We start from the raw sequence: 19422 nt of genomic DNA on the forward strand, positions 1-19422 counted from the left end.
GGCTGAGAGAGCATCGACATGTGTGGACTATAGCTGAAAGAGTCGTGTGACTAGGAGAGTCCAAATGGGAGGCAGACATCCAGGAGCATCCGATTCTGAGAGAGAGACAGACAGACACACAGACATGCAGAGACGCAGAGACACAGAGATATCCAGGCTCGCGTAGTTCCTAGGACAGATGTCATTATTGCATTGTGTAAAGATATGTCGCTCAGAAGCTACTCTCGTGTGCTTTGTTTTATTGCTGCACAGTGACATGAAGCGGGCTTGTCTGATGGCGTGTAAAAGTGAATGATTTCTTTTTACTTGCACCACTGTGGAAGGATTATGCAAGACCCGGATTGTGCAATACAAACCAAGTCGATTCTAAAACTGACTTTTGAGTCTAAAATTGGCTTTCCAAATGAGGAAACAAGTTTAGGAAGAAAAATGACTCAGTGGCTGACCCCAAATGTTGCTCAGCTAATGAAGATGTCACACCCAGAAGCCACACCCAGGCATAGTAGCTCACGTTTGCAATCCTAACATTTTGGGAAGTTGAGGCACCAGGTTTGCCCTGGATTCCAGGCCAGCCTGCGCTACTTAGTGAGACCCTATCTCTAGGAAATAAACAACAGCATCAATAACAAAAAGAGAAACTTGCATCCGGTGTATCCACATATTCATGTGACCAAGCTGAAGGAAAAATAAGCATATTTTAGAAAAGGTAATAAACTACTTACAAATAACACATCTACATTTTTTGTTTTCTAGGATATGGTTCGGGGTCGAAGTTAAAAGGTCCTGAACTGAATTTAAAAGACACCCAGCATGTCATACAGGCCGGACAGACTCTCTTTCTCAAATGCAGGTGAGTCACTGAGTGGGCACGTAATTTTTCCCTTCATGGCTTCCCGTATCTGGCTTCACGGAGAGGACTTGTCCCACAGAGGGGAGCGCTTTACTCCCCTTGAAGGAATGACACCCAAACATCGTCACCTCTTAACCTGATGACCGTCCCAAAGCTCCTATGAGCGTGGCTTATCTGTAACAAAGCAGGCGGGACACCCAAGAGGCAGCCTTGGGACAGGACTTCCGGCTCAGGCCCAGTGCCTCAGCCTTGACCTGTGCTTTGCTTTCTGGTTGCAGAGGGGAGGCAGCCCACTCGTGGTCTCTGCCTGAGACAGTAAGTAAGGAGGACAAAAGGCTGAGCATCACCAGATCAGCCTGCGGCAGAAACGACAGACAGTTCTGCAGCTCCTTGAACCTGAACATGGCGCAGGCCAACCACACGGGCCTCTACACCTGTAGATACCTCCCTAACTCTACCTTGACGAAGAAGACAACAGCAGAATCTGCCATCTACATATTTGTCAATGGTAAGGCTCCTACCTCCCACGTCCTCTGTTTGGGCAGTGGGCTCAGAGATCCGCTACGAATGCGTGAGGATATGACTCTTCTAGGAGACACAGCACAAACGGGCAGCCGAGAGCTGCCAGCCTAGATGCAGAAGCCTGCCAGAAACATAGCTTAGTGCATTTTTTATCAGCGAGCGTCAACCAGAAGTTTCAAGGCCCAGTGAGTTCACTGTTCCCTGCGGGAAGAGACCTTGTCTATTTAGTTGACTCCCAGGACACCAGAGCAAGGTCTGCCCTCATCAGGTCAGAATTCCACGTGCTAGTTAAATCAATAAGCTTGACAGAAGGTGCAAGGTGGTGTCCTTCAGCACGGCGCATCCTCTTACGTGTTAGAATTACAAAATGTTCTTGAGGGGGAGGGGAGCTGGGGGATAAATACAGGTCAGTGACACATCTAAATCCTTGGTACACACGCACACAGCACACACAAATATATATACACATAAACACATGCACATACAAATACATACACTTACACACACACACACACACACACACACACACACTGGTTGTGAGGGTATGCTTGAAAGCTTTTCTTACTAAATTAATCAGTGTGGAGCTAGAGAGACAGCTCAACCATTAAGGGCACTTGGTACTCTTGCAGAGGCCCCAGGTTCAATTCCCAGCACCAACATGCAGCTACCACTGTCTGTCACTACAGTTCCATGTCCGCTAACCCAGTCCTTACACGGTGCACACACATACATGCAGACAAGCACTGACCCACATCAAATAAAAATAAATCATCAAAAATAATAAAATAGGGCTGGAGAGATGGCTCAGAGGTTAAGAGCGCCGGCTACTCTTCCAAAGGTCCTGAGTTCAATTCCCAGCAACCACATGGTGGCTCACAACCATCTATAATGAGATCTGGTGCTCTCTTCTGGTGTGCAGGTGTGCATGCAGGCAGAAAATTGTATACATAATAAATAAACAAATCTTTAAAAAATAATAATAATAAAATAATAATTTAATACCCGTAGTGCTGCTACTGCGTCTTAACATTCCCGTATCTACTGAGCTGATGACGAACGTTAGTTCACACACATTAGGCAAATATTGTGATGTAAGAATATATTATGAGAAGGGCCGAAGGTAAAAATGAGCCATTTTGCTCATAATCTTGCAGTGCCGCCTTTCCTATCCTTAGAGAATGAGGAAACGACGCGGTATTCAAATGGAGGGAGTGCAAAGCCCTCAAAAAGTAGGCCTTGAGAATAGCATTCGGCCTCTGAGGAAGAGCAGCCATCTCTGTGCTCCTAGCTCAGCTTTTTTGATGCCGGAGACTCAGAAGTTAAGGAGATGTAAAGGCCACAGCACGAAATCAGTTTGCACTCTGTCCCTAACTCTGAGCAGGTAGCCATCGTCCTCAATAAAAATACCACCTGGAGGGACAGATAGGGTCTTGACAGTGGCCTCCTGATCCCAGCATGTAGGGCTAGTCTTGGGGGACAGTCCTTAGCTGTAAGATGTTGACTACTGCCAGTTGGAATTGTCTAGAACTGAGGTTGTGCCCATGGTCGTGAAGCGCTCCACCTCTGAGCCATGTCCACAGCCCTCTTGTATTTGGAGGAACAGGCCCTCACCGAGTTGCCTATCGAGCCTTGAACTCACAGCATAGCCCAGACAGGCCTCCGATTTGTAGCCTTCCTCATCAGCCATCGAGTCAGCTGCGGTTCCAAGCGTGAGCCACGCTGGGCCTGGCTTTTATGTGCTGGTTCCTCAAGTTCTGTGCCTACATTTTGCCTTCTTCCTGGGCTCGCTCACTGTAGGGTCTAGACTGCCTAGAGCTTGCCATTACAGGGAGCCCCACTTGAACCTAAGAGTAGCCGTGGTCGGGGACTTGCAGGTGGGGCCACCCTGTCCTACAGGCGGGGAGAGAGTAGCCGGCAGGAAATGAGGTGGGTGGGGATGTGGAGATAGAAACGCTTTCTGTAGGCATGCAGGCTAAGCTGGTTGCAGACGCAGTGCCTGCTGGCTGGGCGGGCGTACCAGGCTTTCCTGTGGAAAAGTGTCCCTTCTGACACTTGACAGTGCTTTGCAGTAGGTTCTGACTTCCTCTGTCTCTCTGAGGAAGTGGGAGGGATAAAAGCATCCAATGCCAAAACTCATCATCAACCTTTCTCCTGCGGGTTTGGGAGAAGCAGAAACTAAAAATAATGATAGTAGTAATAGTAATATCCTGTCTTAGCCCCTAATAAAACAATATCCAGGCATTTCCCCTTTAACATCTATAGCATTCTCAATAATGTCATAATGTAGTGCATCTTTGTATTTGTTTTCTTTTTTAAGATTTACTTATTTATTATGTGTACAGTGTTCTACCTGCATGTACCCCTGCAAACCAGAAAAGGGTACCAGATCTCATTATAGATGGTTATGAGCTACCATGTCGTTGCTGGGAATTGAACTCAGGGCCTTTGGAAGTGCAATCAGTACTCTTAACCTCTAAGCCGTCTTTCCAGCCCAGTGCATCTTTTTAACCCAGTTTTTATTTGGAGTTCCTTAATGTCTCTACCTCTCTTCCAACCCCCCTGACCCTGTTAGGAGAGGAAAAAGGTTAGAAGGGCCGGGGGCCGGGGGGGGGGTGCGGGAATGGGACGGATGGACGGACATGTAGACCTCTTAGACTTAGTTCTGGCTGGGGAGGGTCATTGGGTTCTTTGGGAAAAATACCAATCTCAGTTGTCAGGATACCCAGCGGTCCAGCAGAACCAGCAGTCGTCTTCTTTCTCCATCTATCTCCTTGAAACATTTTTTTTCCTCCTCACGCTCTCTGGGCTCTGTTATTTATGCCTTCTCAGAGTCCTCAGAATTAAACTAACTGCAGTTGGCAAAGACCATGCCCTTCTCCGAGCCACACCAAGCTGTTATCAGCTGTGGACATACTAAAAGCATCTCCATATTCCATACTTGGGATTGAAGCAAAAACCTGTTTATACAATGTAACTGAGTTAAAAAACAAACAAACAAACAAGACTTCCAGTACATCACAAGCTCATGGAATCTGTTATCCACTCCATTTCCCCACTGAAGAGAAACTTTCTTTTTCTTTTCTTTTCTTTTCTTTTTTTTTTTTTCTTTTTTTCTTTTTGAAACTTTGTTTCTTATAATCACTCCCATTTCAACTGTGAAACAGCAGATCCAGGGGGGGAAAAAAAGCCATTACTCTGAATGGCAAATCACTGGCTAATACAAGTGCCAGGAGGGTAAGGTCCATACCAGATGTGTCTTGATTGCTTTTATCTGCCATTTTTCATCTTGGTAGGTCCTGATGCATAGCCAGTGTCATTTGTTGAACAGGTAAACAAACTGCTTAACACCTGCTGTGCAGAAGGAGCATTGCTAAAACTGGCACTGTGGATACATTTTGGATTAGTAGGAAAATGTACCCAGACTGATAACTGATGTCTGCCATGGGATGAGTAGGGGGAACAGTAGCCGCTGCATCATGGATTTATCACCTGTTTTGTTGTCTTTCTCTGGAGGTTGCTGTTAGTCTCATACATCATCTTAAAGCCTAGATGGTGGTCTACCCAACACTGGAACTCTCCCAAGGTGCCAAAACTTTTCTGTGTTTTTGCTTAATTCTCTTCTGAGGAGGTTGGAGCTTCTTCTCCCATTTTTATTGACCACCATGGTGTATTTTAGCTATAGGACACAAAGCTTGTCTCTCTCTGACAATGCAGAGATTTTCTCTGAGATTAATGAATTCCAAAACTTTTTTTTTTTTTTTGTGACACACTAACTGGCGTTCACTCTTTTCTCCTAGAATAGTTCTGCAGGAAGTGTTCTGCCTGGTGAGCAGCTGTAAATGTGTTGGCACTTCATTTTAGTGGCTTATAAAGAGGAGAAGCCTTAGGGCTGGAGAGATGGCTGAGTGGTTAAGACAATTCCCAATACCCACATGACAGCTCACAACTGTCTTTAACTACAATTTCAGGGAATTCAACACCCTCACACAGACATACATACAGGCAAAACACCAGTGTACATGAAATAAAAATAAAATCTTAGCCGGGTGCGATGGTGTATACCTGTAATCCCGGCACTCTGGAGGCAGAGACAGACAGATCTCTGTGAGTTTGAGGCCAGCCTGGTCTACAAAGCAAGACAGCCAAGGCTACATAGAGAAACTGTGAAACAAAAAAGCAAAAACAAACAAACACCCAAACAAACAAACAACCCCCAAATAAACAATAATAAATAAATAAGATCCTAAGTTTAACAAGATGAGAAATCTTGTATAAGTATATTTTGAAAGGCAGCTGCACAGCCTCCAGGAGTTCAGAGACAAAGGCCAAGAATGCATAGCTTCTCCTACTTACTGCCACATCCAACACATGGACTTATGAGCAAAGGTGTTTAGGACACTGTAGAGTGCCTGCTGTTTCCCCAGCTCTGATGTGGGCAGAGCATCCCACAGCACACAGCATGCCAGTCAGCAGCCACTCTGTCACCACAGCTTGCCCCCATCCACCAAGCCTCCACTAGAGTTCAGGTAAAATAATTATTCAAGCCATCATGTTTAACTGCATTAGTTGACCACTACATGGGCTGGTACATTAACATTTCCACTAATATAACTTCTCATGGTTGTTAAAGTGTCCTTTCACCTAAGCAAATGATTGTGCTTTTAGGGTGCCATTTAACACCGCCCCTAACCCAGTTACTGTTCCCTAAGCAGGGAAGCTGCAGGAATTCCCTTCCCAGCAGGTTTTGCCAAAAGCAATGGTTCCTGAAGTTGCAGGATTATGTGGGCAGACTTTCCCTGTAGCATCTCCCCGGTGGGAGGAGATGGGGTGGGGGCAGAAAAGCCAGGTAAGGCATGTTGTGTTTCCCAGCAAGACAGATGTTTATAGCTCACTGTAGAAGTGGACCAGACCGAAGGAGAGGACTGACAGGTTTGAGGAATTCCATCCTGAGTGTCAGTGAGACGCTTGGAGTCTGTCAGGCCAGCTAGGCAGCTTGCTCCCTCACAGCCAGCCAGTCTTCCCTAGAAAATGATGTGATGTCATCCTCTTGGGTATACTCCTGACATGGTCTAGACAAAAAGGAACTGCTGATAAAATAGAATTCTCCAGAAAACGCAGCTGTGAAATTTTGGCTCACAGAGAATTAAAACATCGCAATGCACCCCTCGCTTGTTCCCAGAGCCGCGCAAAGGTTCAGGGCTGTCTGTGCTCTGGGGCAAGGATTGGGCTGTGGGATAGTCTTTTCTAGAAGGGGTTTATTAAATTTATATGAGTTTTAACTGGGCAGTAGGAAACTGACCCACAATGGTGTGTGTGTGTGTGTGTGTGTGTGTGTGTGTGTGTGTGTGTGTGTGTGTCCTAGTGAGTGTGTGGAGGTCAGAGGTCAACTTTGCAAATTTATTCTTTTCCTTCCACCGTGGGCCCTACAAGCCCTGGCCCTGAGCCTCTCTTGACAGGAGTCTGTCTACAGATACTGGTAGCAAGGCCCTGTGCTTTGTTTTGTACTTGGTCCAGGAGACTGAGGTACAGAGTATAGCTTTGAAATTCGCTGGTTACTTTTATAGGGCCATGGTGCCAGTTTGCAAGCCTTTGAAAGAAAGCCCAGTTTTATTATCCCAGGGCTAGTTAGGGTTCAGAGCAGTCTCCCTCAACAATAAAGAGGACCCCCCTCTACCTGTATTTAGTAATGACCCCCAAGTAGTGCCCTGGCCTGGTCCTCCAGTGCAGATCTGTTGTCGAGCTTTGTTCCAGGCTGGTCCCCACCATAGCTGTCGCTTTGAGCCGCTCACGAGGAGCAGCAGGTACTGAAGATGGGTTTTGTCTCAGACGGTCACATGAACACCTTTGCGTGAGCCAAGTCGGCCTGCAAGCCTTTGGGCTCTATGCATGGAGCTGGCCAAGGCGGAGCTCTGAAATCAGCGGTAGTCTAAGGCTGAACTGCCGCTGTACAAACCTACCTCAAATGGTTCTTCCGTAGAGTTGCTAGGAGTTTTCTGGCCTGTCTGCATACAGCTTCATCCAAAGCCAACTTCAAGCTCTGCTAGGGTTGTTCTTGTTTTAATGAAATTATTAAAGAAGTGGACCCTCTGTATTCCGGCTGTCCACTCCCCCTACCGCGAAGGCATGAAGGAGGCCAGCCCTTCTAACCACCACTCTGTGGTGCCTGGTTAGCATCACTTGGCCACAGTTCAGAGAGGAGTAACAACATGGCCATTTCCCTTCTCAGCGACACAGAACGCTGACGGAAGACACTTTTGGTGTCTCTATAAGCCCTGCTATCTCATGTCTCCATTTAAGAAACATTTGTGTGATTAAACTCTGGAGGGCCTCGCCTTGCCCACATGTCACCAGCATGGAAGCCGCTCTTGTGGCTGGTGATGTTGGCGGGCCGTCTGTTCATCTAGAATGTTCCTTAGATTGTCACCTCAGCGCTGTCACTCAGCGAAAGAGAGAAATTTCTAGTGTTTGCTAGACTATCTACATAATCTGAGAGATGCAGCCTGTGGGTCCTCTGGGCCACATCGGTAAGCCGCGTTGGCAATGGCGTGTGTGGCAATGGCAGGCGATTAGAATTACACGGCCACGCAAAGTGATTGAAGTGACCATGGTCTTAAAGGAGCCACTTGGACACAGTCTGTGACTGTGAGAGGCTGATGACTGGGACAGGATTATAAAATCTCCAGTTGGCAGGGAAATGCAAAGGCAGTACAATTGTACAATCAGTCCCCACACACTCAGGATGTGAAAAACCGTGCGTTAATGTTTTATGATAGTTTTTGCTTTGTTTTGCTTTGTTTTTTGTTTTTGTTTTCTGAGACAGGATTTCTCTGTGTAGCCCTGCCTGTCCTGGAACTCACTATGTAGATCAGGCTGGCTTCAGACTCACAGAGATCCACCTGCCTCTGCCTCCAGAGTGCTGGGATTACAGGTGTGCGTCACCACTGCCCAGCAAAACTTCATAAAGTTTTGAAAATGAAAAACAAAAAAACGAAAAACTTCTCTACCAAGCCATCTTTTTTGGTTTGTGTTTGTTTGGTTTTGCCCAGAGAAGTGGTAGTGCTAGCTCAACTGACAGAATCCAACCGCAGAACGGGGGCGTGTCTCCCCCGCCTGGAAACCAAGTGCTAAGAAGGGATCAGTGGCAGAGCTCAGCTCATCACCTGTTCTCACTGCTGTGGCTGTAAGCATCCTCAACCACAGACTGACCGGCTCAAGTCCCTATGCCGCCGCGATGGACCGAGCTTCCTGAACTCAGCTGCACTGATGCCTTCCATTACTAACTTACTGCCATCTTGTCATAGGAACAAGAAAATTAACAAACATTAGCCAAGGCACTAGGCCAGCCTCCGTGACATCCTTTATCCCTCTTCAGTCTGGATGCTGATCCTCTGGGTATCCAGGATAACCTGCCAGGAGCCACCGGTGTGTGTGTGTGTCCTGTGTGAGGCCCACAGCGGGCAAGCCTCACCCGCCTTCACTGCTCTCCCACTGACTCAGGGCCTCCATGGATCTCCAGAGAGATCGGCCTGCCTCTGCTTCCCAAGGGCTGGGACTACAGGAGTGCACCACCGTGCCTGCGATATGGCCATTTTTAATAATACTTCAATAAATACTGTATACAAGTTTGTGGGAGATATAAGTACCCCCCCCTTTTTTTTCTTTCTTGTCTCTCTTTTAGTTTTTTGGGTTTTTTTGTTTTGTTTTGTTTTGTTTATTGAGACAGGGTTTCTCTGTGTAGCCCTGGCTGTCCTGGAACTCTCTTTGTAGACCAGGTTGGCCTCGAACGCAGAGATTCGCCTGCCTCTGCCTCCCGAATGCTGGGATGACAGGCGTGCACCAAATGCCCATTTTCTTGAGATCGTGGATAATGTAGAGCTGCTGGATGATAGTCAGCTAGTTTAGTTCTGTGTTTGAACTTTTGGGGAAATAGCCATTGGTTTGGTTTTGTTTTTTGAATGTGACTATACCATCTTACATTCCCGTCTGCGGTTGTTCCATATCCTTTGCCAACATTTGTTGTTCCGCCCTTTTTTATTTAGCTATCTTAGCAGGTGTGAAGTGCTAGCTCGTGGGTCTCGTAGCATTTTCCTGACGGCTCAGAACCTTGGATGCCTATTCTTGTATTTACTGAATCCGCTGTATCTCATCTTATGAAAAATACCAAATTCAAGTCCTCTTGTATTATTTTTTTGTAAGATTATTTTTATTTTTTGCTCTTTTTTTTTTTTCAAGACAGGATTTCTCTGTCTGTAGTCCTGGCTGTCCCGGAATTCTGTAGACCAGGCTGGCCTTGAACTCACAGAGATCTGCCTACCTTTGCCTCCCCAGTGCTGGGATTGAAAGCAAGCTCCACCACTGCCCGGCTTTATTGTTGCTTTTAATTTATGTATAAATGTTTGTCTGTGTAAGTGTACACCACCCTGTAAGCGGGTGCTAGCAGAGGGCAGAAGAGGGTGCCAGGTTCCCCAGAGCTTGGGCTACTTGGGATTGTAAGCCACCTAATGTGGGTGCTGAGAATGAAACGTGGGTGTTTTGAAAGGTCAGCCAATACTCTCAACTGCGAAGCCGTCTCTCCAGCCCCACCCTTCTGCACGCTTTGTTTTCAAGACAGGGTCTCTCTGTGTAGCCCTCACTGTCCTGGACTCACTTTGTAGACCGGGGTGGCCTCGAACTCAGAGAGATCCACCTGCCTCTGCTTCCTGAGTGCTGGGACTAAAGGCGTAAGCCACCGCGCCAGGCTCTTTTGCACTCATAAATGGGATTATATGTCTTTATTATTGAGTTCTAAGAGCTCTTATATTTATTATTAATGTATACAATTATGTCATAAGTATTTTATATATTCTATATCTAGATTAGTATGTGTCACAAATATGTGTTATATACTGCTTAAAATGTATTTGGGATTAAATACAAGTATATTTTATACGTACTAGATACATGTGCCTTAGCAGATACAAATATCTTCCCCCCATTTCTTTGTGTGTGTGTGTGTGTGAGTTGTGTATTTGCACTATTGGGATAGTTTTCTTTGAAGCCTAAAAGTTCTAAGTTTTGGTGAAATGCACTTTGTCAGTCTTTTTCTTTCAATGTTTGCTCTTATAAGCTGGCTTTAACATGTAAATTTTTTTGTTGAGTCTTTTTGTTTGAATGTGTGTGTGTGTATGTTCATTTGATAATTCTCTTATAAAGGTTTTAGTCTGGACTTCCTCATAACATTGGCCCCATAGAATGAGTTAGGAAGTGTGCTTTCTTCTATATTTTGGGCGAAGGCTTCTGAAGGATTGATCCTTTTTAAGTTTGGTAGGCTTCATTTGCCACATGGGTCTTGGCGTTTCCTTGTGAGCAGGTTTGTTTTGTTTTGCAATAGCTTATTCAGTCTCTTGTTATAGGAGTGTTTTGGCATGTACCTGTTTCCCGTAGCCTGTGTCTGTTCGTCTTCTAGTTACTAGTTCATGGTGTGTTCCTTCCGACTGCCTGACACTCCTGTGGGGTCTGTTCGAATGTCTCACTTCTGTTCATCGAAGTTTGAGTCTACTTTTTTTTTTCCCTCCTTGACTCGTTTGTACAAAAGATTTTCACTTGGTGATCATCTTTTCAAAGACTCAGTCGTGTACCTGTTATTTTCCCTCTAAACACTTTTAGCCTGTCCCCTAAATGTGAAGCTTTGTGTTTCCTTGATCATTATTACATAGCAATTTCTGAACGCGCCCCCCTGCCCCGAGTTCTCCTTTGAACAACTTGTTGAAGACTATGCCATTTCTAGCTTTTTAAGTTCCCCAATATCTGTTACTGAGTTCTAAACAGTACACACTGCATTGATTCTATTTTTTACTTTGTTGAGGTTTGTTTCGTGGCCTGGCATATGCTCTGCCACTGGATTTCTCCATGTGCACTTAAGAAAAGCGTGGAACCTGCTCGGCCGGGTGGAGTGCCTTACGCATACAGTGGGCACTGTCGGCTACCAGTGTGGCTCAAGTGTTTTCTTCCTGTTCGATCTTCTGTCCAGTCGTTCTCCTCACTGAAAGTAATACGGGCCTTGGGAGATGGCTCAGCGTTCAGGGGCAGTGGCTGTTCCCACTCGTGGTGGCTTAAAACTGCCTGCAATTCCAGTTCCGGGGCATCCAGTGTCCTCTCGTAGCATCCTCTGTGCACATGAACTCACATGAGCACATACCTACGCATGGAATCAGTTAAATATTTGAAAAAAAGTAGGAAGCTGAAATGTTCATTTGGTGTGTGTGTGTGTGTGTGTGTGTGTGTGTGTATGTGTGTGTGTGTGTATGTGTGTGTGTGCGTGTGTGTGTGTATGTGTGTTGTGTGTGTGTGTGTTTACTATATCCCTCCCATTCTGTGGGGTTTTGCTTCTTGTATTTTGTTGTCATGTTGTTAGATGTATACATGTTTGTCACTGTTATGTCATCCTGACAAATTGGCCCTTTTAGTGTTATTCAGTATTCTTCTTTAAGCAGCCTTAGCTGCTTGAAAGTCTATTTGGGGGCTGGAGAGAGAGTCCCTGTTGCTCTTCCAAAGGATCAGAGCAAGGTTCCCAGCACCCAGGTCAGGTGACTCATAGTGCCTGAGATGCAGCCCTGGGGATTCAACAGCTTCCTCTGCAGACACCTGCACACAGACACACACGCACACACACACACACACACACACACACACACACAGACACATGCGCACACACACACAGACACACACAGACACATGCACACACACACACACACATGCGCACACACACACAGACACACAGAGGCATATACACACAGACACACACAAAGTCACACGCACACATACACAGACACATACACACACAGAGACACACACACACACACACACATACACTGAGCCACACACACACACAGAGACACACACACACACATGCACACACACACACAGACACACACACACATGCACACACACACAGACACACAGAGGCATATACACATAGACACACACAAAGTCACATGCACACATACACAGACACATACACACACAGAGACACACACACATACACTGAGCCACACACACACACAGACACACAGAGACACACACATGCACACACACACACATGCACACACACACAGACACACAGAGGCATATACACATAGACACACACAAAGTCACACGCACACATACACAGACACATACACACACAGAGACACACACACAGATACACACTGACCCACACACACAGACACACAAACACACAAAGGATATATACATACAGACACACAGACACAGACACACACATACACAAAGGTAAATCTTCTTCAACGTCTACTTAGCCTGATGACAGGCCCTCGACGCTGTCCTGTGATAACTGAAAAGCTGTTTTACAGTAACACACGTGTAAGTCTGTAAAGAACTTGCCTCTTTTCTTTTTCTTGGTTATATTGGAAAAAAACCTTTTTTTCACCAATCAACAAACCGTCCTTGAGAGTCAGGTATGATTCATAGCACAAAACCCCGTGTGGTGCCCAGACACTGCCGTCTTCATGGGGTTGGCTAGGCGTGTCGTCCCCTCTTCTCTGTCACTGTGAAAACCACAGTCTCCTCCTTACTGCCTAAGAGTGAGTCCTCAGTGAGCAGGACGTGGCGGAAAATAAAAACCAAAGGGGAAGATAATCAGGAAAAGGTCTGCACAGAGCTTTAAAACGTCTGTGTGCTAGGAAACAGGATGCTTCCTTTGAACCCACTTTCAAGTAAAGGGAAAAAAGCCTTTTTTAAAAAAACTGGGGAGTGGTCATTGACACGCAGCGTGTCGCTCAGAACGGGGCTAAGAATGACAATCCCCGCACCAGTGTGCCTTAATGCATCAGCATGGTCACAAGTCTATATAAAGGGGTAAAATACCCCATACACAAGCTGGGCAGTGGTGGCGCACGCCTTTAGTCCCAGCACTCAGGAGGCAGAGGCAGGCAGATCCCTGTGAGTTCGAGGCTAGCCTGGTCTACAAAGCGAGTCCAGGACAGCCAAGGCTATACAGGCTATACCGTGTCTCAAAAAATCCACACACAGTTGTCCTCTGAGAAAGCGTCTCGGGGCTGGAGAGGTAGCTCAGAGGTTAAGAGCATTGCCTGTTCTTCCAAAGGTCCGGAGTTCAATTCCCAGCAACCACATGGTGACTCACAACCATCTACAATGAGATCTGGTGCCCTCTCTGGTGTGCAGGTGTACATGCAAACAGAACACTGTATACATAGTAATAAATAAATAAATCTTTAAAAAAAAAGAGAGAGAGAAAGGGTCTCTGTTTGGTCCCTCCCTGTGTCTGCGCCCGCCTGTAACTAAGAGTGACAGCCAAGCGAGCGTATTCTCTGCCGCTGTGCTGAGCCCTAAGGGTTCAGGGGATGGAGACCTGGTGACCGTGGGAGTGGCCCCAGCCGTGGCCTCTTCTCACTTTTCCACCAAGCAGCCAGTTGGATTGCAGGAACCCACTTCTCAGTACCGCCAGTGCTGGCCGGGTAGAGAAGTCATTTTTAATTTTGTGACAATGACAAATGCGTCTGATGGGAGTAGTGAGTGCCTTTGCTGGTGATATTAATGGAACCGTGACCTCTCCCGTATCTATGGTCCTACAAACAAAATATTGTTTGTATTTTGTCAGGGAAGTTCATTCTCAGCCCTTCCTTGAAGCAAGTTGCAAAGGAAATGTATTCTTAATAAGGCCCCAGAGAGGAGTGGGGTGTGTGTGTGTGTGTGTGTGTGTGCGCGCGCGCATGCGCAAAATACACGTATGCACACAGGCCCAAGATCACTTGCATACATGGATTTATAATGCCACTAGTGGCTGACATACAAATAATGTGCTTTTAGCTGTGTTTGGGTGGCACAGAGTCTTGAAGTTCCTGCCCCTCCGTGTTGCAATGGGCCCACCCCTTCCCACTTCCTACACACCCACCCCTAATTTTTTCTTTAAAAACAAAACAAATAAGTAGAAAAAAAAACCCCAAGGTGTTTAGGTTAGTAGCTGAGGCTGGCCTTTTGTCCTGCTTCCTCACATGCCGGGGTGTTACAGATGTGGCTCACAAAGCCTAGTTCCAGTTTGCCCGTTTTCTGTTTTCTCTGCCGCTGAAATCAAGGTGTTTTTAGAGCCAGCCGTGTGCAGCACCTGTCAGGAATCTGCCCTCCTCCCCTCTCACTTCCTGTTCCGGTTTCCCAGCATTCTTTCAATCGCCTTTGCTTTTGTTCTTAGAGGGCAGGCTCTCCTTAGCTTAAGTAATTGCATTCCCTTGACTCTCTTTCCGTGTAGGCCCCACGCAGAAGCACAAAGAGCTCGGGCCCTCACCAGTCTCACCCATAGCAGCCACTGTGCGGCCACTGTGGGCGCTTGACAACCATCACCTGCTGACAGCTCTTCTTTCTCTAAAGTTCATTCTGCGTCAGCATCATCCAGTTTTGAGGGGACCAGCCAGCGGCGAGTCTGGGGCCTCTTGGTTCTTTTACACAGGACTTTTGGCCCCTAAATGCTGGAGCCAGGTCAGGGAGGTGGAGAAAGCGAAGCTTTCTGAAGGGGGTCGTTGTTTGAGGGCGCCAGTGGATTCCTGAAGACAAGGGCATGGTGGACAGTGAGAGGGGGGTTTCTAGAAAAATCTGATGCTGGATCCGTTTCCCTGGATGAATTACAGGGAAGTGCCACCGGTAGATTAAAATCAAAGGAGGCGGGGGTTTTTTGGCGATTATGCGAGGACCCCCTCCAGACCTCTCCTCAAGCTTTGCTCTTAGCAGATAGAGCTGGTGTGGAGCGCATGCGCGTCCCAGCCCAGTTCCCACTCAGTCCTAGTCTACCCCACAAGGTCTAGAAAGCCGCAAGTGGTGCCTCTGCCATTCAAGTGAACATCTCCTCCAGTTTGCTTACTTCCGTCTTGCCCCTAACTCTTCCGAAGTAGTAGCGCCCCGCGTCTTCCCAGCCGCGCCACAAAGGCCCTGGAGGGTATTTCCTGGGCACTTAACACACAGCTGAAGTTTATGCCGGATCCACCTAGCCTCTCCCTCGCTGCACTTCAGAAGCCTTTGCGCTCCACGGTCCCTGGAACCCCACTGCACATTGGAGCCAAGAACCGAATAAGAAACTGGGTTTCTTTAGGAGGCAGCCACGTAGAAGGCCAGAGTCTGAGACAAAGCACAGACTCGGCTGCACCACAAAGAGGGACCAGCGGCGTGAGGGCAGCAGGCTCCCAGGGACGGCATCTTACCTGTTGACACTTTGAGTCATTTACATGTGTTTCTCCCACTCAGACTCAGGGAGCCCTTTCGTAGAGACGCACAGCGACATACCTGAGGTCTTGTACATGACGGAAGGAAGAGAACTGATCATTCCCTGCCGGGTGACGTCACCCAACATCACGGTCACCCTAAAAAAGGTAAAACTCGGCAACATTACTCCCGGCATGGTTTTGCTTTGGGTGGCTGTTAGGGTGTTTTAATGCCTTTTTCACGTCTCTGTGGTAATTTTCTATCTGGGCTTCTCAATGGACTTCTCCATAATGTCCTATTTCTAGCAAGAAACACCACTGGAGTCCCCCCGCCCCCCCACTTTGTATATGTAAGTGGAACAAAATGATAATGTCTGACGCATAAATCTAAATAACGAAACAAAAAAAATCTAAATAATAAACCCAAATCACAGCAGCTTTGACGTATTGTCACGTATCCAAAAGTGAGACTCAGTTGGTCACAAGGATAAGACGATGTCTAGGCAGGACATCTTGAGTCAAGGCCTCGGTAGGGACACTGGCTCTCCTGCGTGGGGTTTCACACATAAGGAGCCACACTTAGGTCTAAGTGCGCCACTTCCTAGTGACAAAGGCCTAGCTCCTGGGTGGTGCCCTAACTTAACCTCTTAGAGAAAAAGAGGGAAAGAAATCCATCCACGGGACGACTCCTCAAATGTGAAGTTGTATATCCAGAAAAGAAAACATGTTTACAAGAAAGCCCAATGAAGACAGAACCCAAGTGTCAAACCCCGACAAATAACGGGTTGGCAGGCTACCAGAGCCATTAGCTGGAGAGTGAGGACCAGCCAGCCCCCACCCCACCTCCACTCCCCGACTCCCCCAGTCTCACCCAAACAGCACCTAGCCTGCCTGCACACGTGGGCATCCGGCAAGCTTTTGGCAATGCTGTAGTTGGGAATCACGTTGGCTGTTCACCAGCTGTTGAAGCATCCCTTGGGGGGTGGGGGGGGGACAGGTGTGAGCCCCATCCCACCTGTGTCCTGTTGCCAGTGGGTATCAGGGCTGGAAACAGCAGGGGAGCTTTCCTCAGCTGCTCAAGGAAATAACCTACCTAGTTTACAGGCTGCAGGGGACTCCCAGCCACACCCTCACTCACACCTGACACTTCCTGCTCAGCATCCCAGCACCCTCCCGCTTCCTGCTCGGCATCCCAGCATCCTCCCTGAATGATCTCCAGCCAGTATGAGGAAGAGCAAGAGGCTCAGAATACCTTCGCTGTGGACATCTGGTGACACAATCGCCACCAGTTCTGCATGCTGTAGTGGGTGGTTTGGAATTGCAGGGCTAGTTAGTTGCAACAACACCTTATTAGTAAGTCTTACGACGTGTGAAGACAAAGCTATGGATCATAGAATGTTCCAGACGATGGCGACACGAAGCTAATCCCCCCAGATCCAGTGGACAAGAGGGTTAGTTGGTTCCTCCATTAAGCACCTGGACGTCTTGCTATGTATGAGACACACCCCCCCCCCACCATCAGCCAGTCTGAGTCTATCATGGATGGGTGCAACTTGTGGCCAAGGCTAGTTATAAGTTGCCATAATCAGTATGACTTAGCACAGTCTAAATATATTTGCCTCTGTGCAAAGAAAAGTCAAGAAATAATGAGAGCAAACTGGCATTTCTACCCACGCAGTCGTTTTTTGCCGACGCAGTACTGCCGGGTCTCAGCTAAGTATGCTTGCTTCTTCGCAGTTTCCATTTGACACTCTGATCCCTGATGGAGAGAGAATAACCTGGGACAGTCGGAGAGGCTTTATCATAGCAAACGCAACATACAAAGAAATCGGGCTTCTGAGCTGCGAAGCCACGGTCAATGGGCATCTGTACCGGACAAACTATTTGACCCATCGGCAAAGTAAGTGCCGTCCCCACGGGTGTGGGCACCAGGCACAGTCCGTCCGGCTCCATCTGGCCTGTGAGATGTTGACTATTAACATGTTTTTCCCCCCTTGCTTATGCTTACAGCCAACACAATCCTAGATGTCCAAATAAGCCCTCCAAGCCCGGTGAGATTGCTCCGTGGTCAAACCCTTGTCCTCAACTGCACCGCCACCACGGAGCTGAACACGAGGGTGCAGATGAGCTGGGATTACCCTGGTAAAGTGAGTGGCCGCTTTTCCAGTTCTCTCCTAGAGGCAACTATTCGTATCTGCTTTGAGCAAGCGAAACCCTCCTGGGTTTGTAAAGTGGGAAAAGTGAGACAATCCTGCTCCCAGGGCGCTGCGGGTGGACAGGAAAGCGTCAGGTCAGGACGGTGCCTCCCTTGCCTGGCGGTCCCTGCCTGTGATAGTGCAAGATCCTGGCTTTGATGTCTGGGGGGGTGGGGGTAGGGTTGTTTTGAAGGGTCCAGGCTGCTGTTCACACTGTGAGTCTGGAAGGCGAGAGGGACCATTTCGACCTTGGAAACGTTGCATTAGGACTTCAACACAAGAGGGGATTTTTATCACTAAATGCCAGGCAGGCACTATCTTTTGTCATAACAACGCTTCAAGAGATGGTCTGTGTCAGGACGTTCATAGAAGGTTCTGGCAGACAGTCAGGCACCTGATCGCGGTGTGTTTGCTAGTGTTGCTTCCACCCAGCCGTCCAGGGCTGCGTTTATTAACTGTGGAAGGGGCAGTTCTGTCCTGGGGGGGCGGATGAGGAGAATGAAAACAGAGTCCGCTTCCTTCTTCAGGTGAAACCTCCTTGCAAGCACCAGTTACTGAAATACACAGACGGGAAAGCAACGCTAAGCTGGAAAGAGAATTCTGGCAGTAATCCCACTCTCGCCTCTCATGCGCCAGGGTGATTTATGTGTAGCACAGCCCAAGTACGGGCGTTTGTTATGTCGTTCACACTGCCAATCAAAGTTAATTTATGATTTAATAATGAACAAAAGATTAATGCGTCAGCTCCAACTTGTTTTCACCACCTTTCCCCACCCCACCCCCACCCCCACCCCACCCCTATGGAAATAGAGAACTTTGTAATATGTTCCCTGTAGGAACCAATCCCTTATTAACAACTTTCTAGAAAATACCGTTCTAAATGAAAATGCTATGAGATAAAGCAATAACTTCTGATAGAAACGCAATATCCTCAATAAATGTCAGGAGGGAAGAGAATTTGATCTGGTTCCTATTGATATTAACAATGTTGATTCTGGGGGCTGGAGAGATGGCTCGGTGGTTAGGAACACCAGATGTTCCTCTAGAGGACCCGAGTTCGATTCCCAGTACCCGCATGGCTGCTCATGACCATCAGTAAGTAACTCTAGCCCTTCCTCTAGCCCTGTGCCCTCTTCTGGCCTCCTCAGGCACCAGACACACGCATGGCTATAGGCTTACTTTTTAAATCTAGTTTATTGGGGTTTCTTGTATCTCTTTCTCCCCCTTCTCCACTCCAATCCCTTCCAACACCCCAACACCACGTGGGAAAGAAAGAAGGTTCGTAGGGAGAGGGGATGTAGTTCCTTTTAGCTACTTCCTGCTGGTTAGGGTTTGTTGGGCTCCTTGGGCCAAGTCCAACCTTCGTAGTCAGGATGTCTCCAAATTCCCCATCACACTGCATCAACAGCAGCCAGGAGCAGCAGGCGGGGGGGGGGGGGTGCAGCTGCTGTCTTCTTCTTTCTCACAGCCCCCCACCCCCAGTTCTCTCCGGGCTCTGGCATTTATTCCCTCTCCAGGATCCTCAGATTAAACTATCTGCAGCTGGCAAAGGTCATGCCCTCTCAGAGCCCGCACGAGGAACAGAGTCAGCTGCTGTGGACAGTTTGAGTCAGCCCCATACCCCACACCTAGGATTAAAATAAAAACATGT

General features: G+C 47.6%; 1 protein-coding gene across 2 annotated transcripts in view; it reads left to right on the forward strand.

Moving 5' to 3' along the window:
- FLT1 (fms related receptor tyrosine kinase 1) overlaps window positions 1-19422 on the forward strand; it is a 164884-nt gene that overhangs the window by 24809 nt on the left and 120653 nt on the right. For both annotated transcript variants that reach the window (XM_084761732.1, XM_084761733.1), the window contains exons 2-6: window positions 754-850; window positions 1129-1358; window positions 15620-15744; window positions 17314-17476; window positions 17587-17723. In XM_084761732.1, the coding sequence (XP_084617858.1) occupies window positions 754-850; window positions 1129-1358; window positions 15620-15744; window positions 17314-17476; window positions 17587-17723 (752 nt within the window). The remainder of the gene's footprint in view (window positions 1-753; window positions 851-1128; window positions 1359-15619; window positions 15745-17313; window positions 17477-17586; window positions 17724-19422) is intronic.

This window comes from Acomys minous (genome assembly GCF_964271855.1).
Source record: "Acomys minous genome assembly, chromosome: 16".
NCBI lineage: Eukaryota > Metazoa > Chordata > Mammalia > Rodentia > Muridae > Acomys > Acomys minous.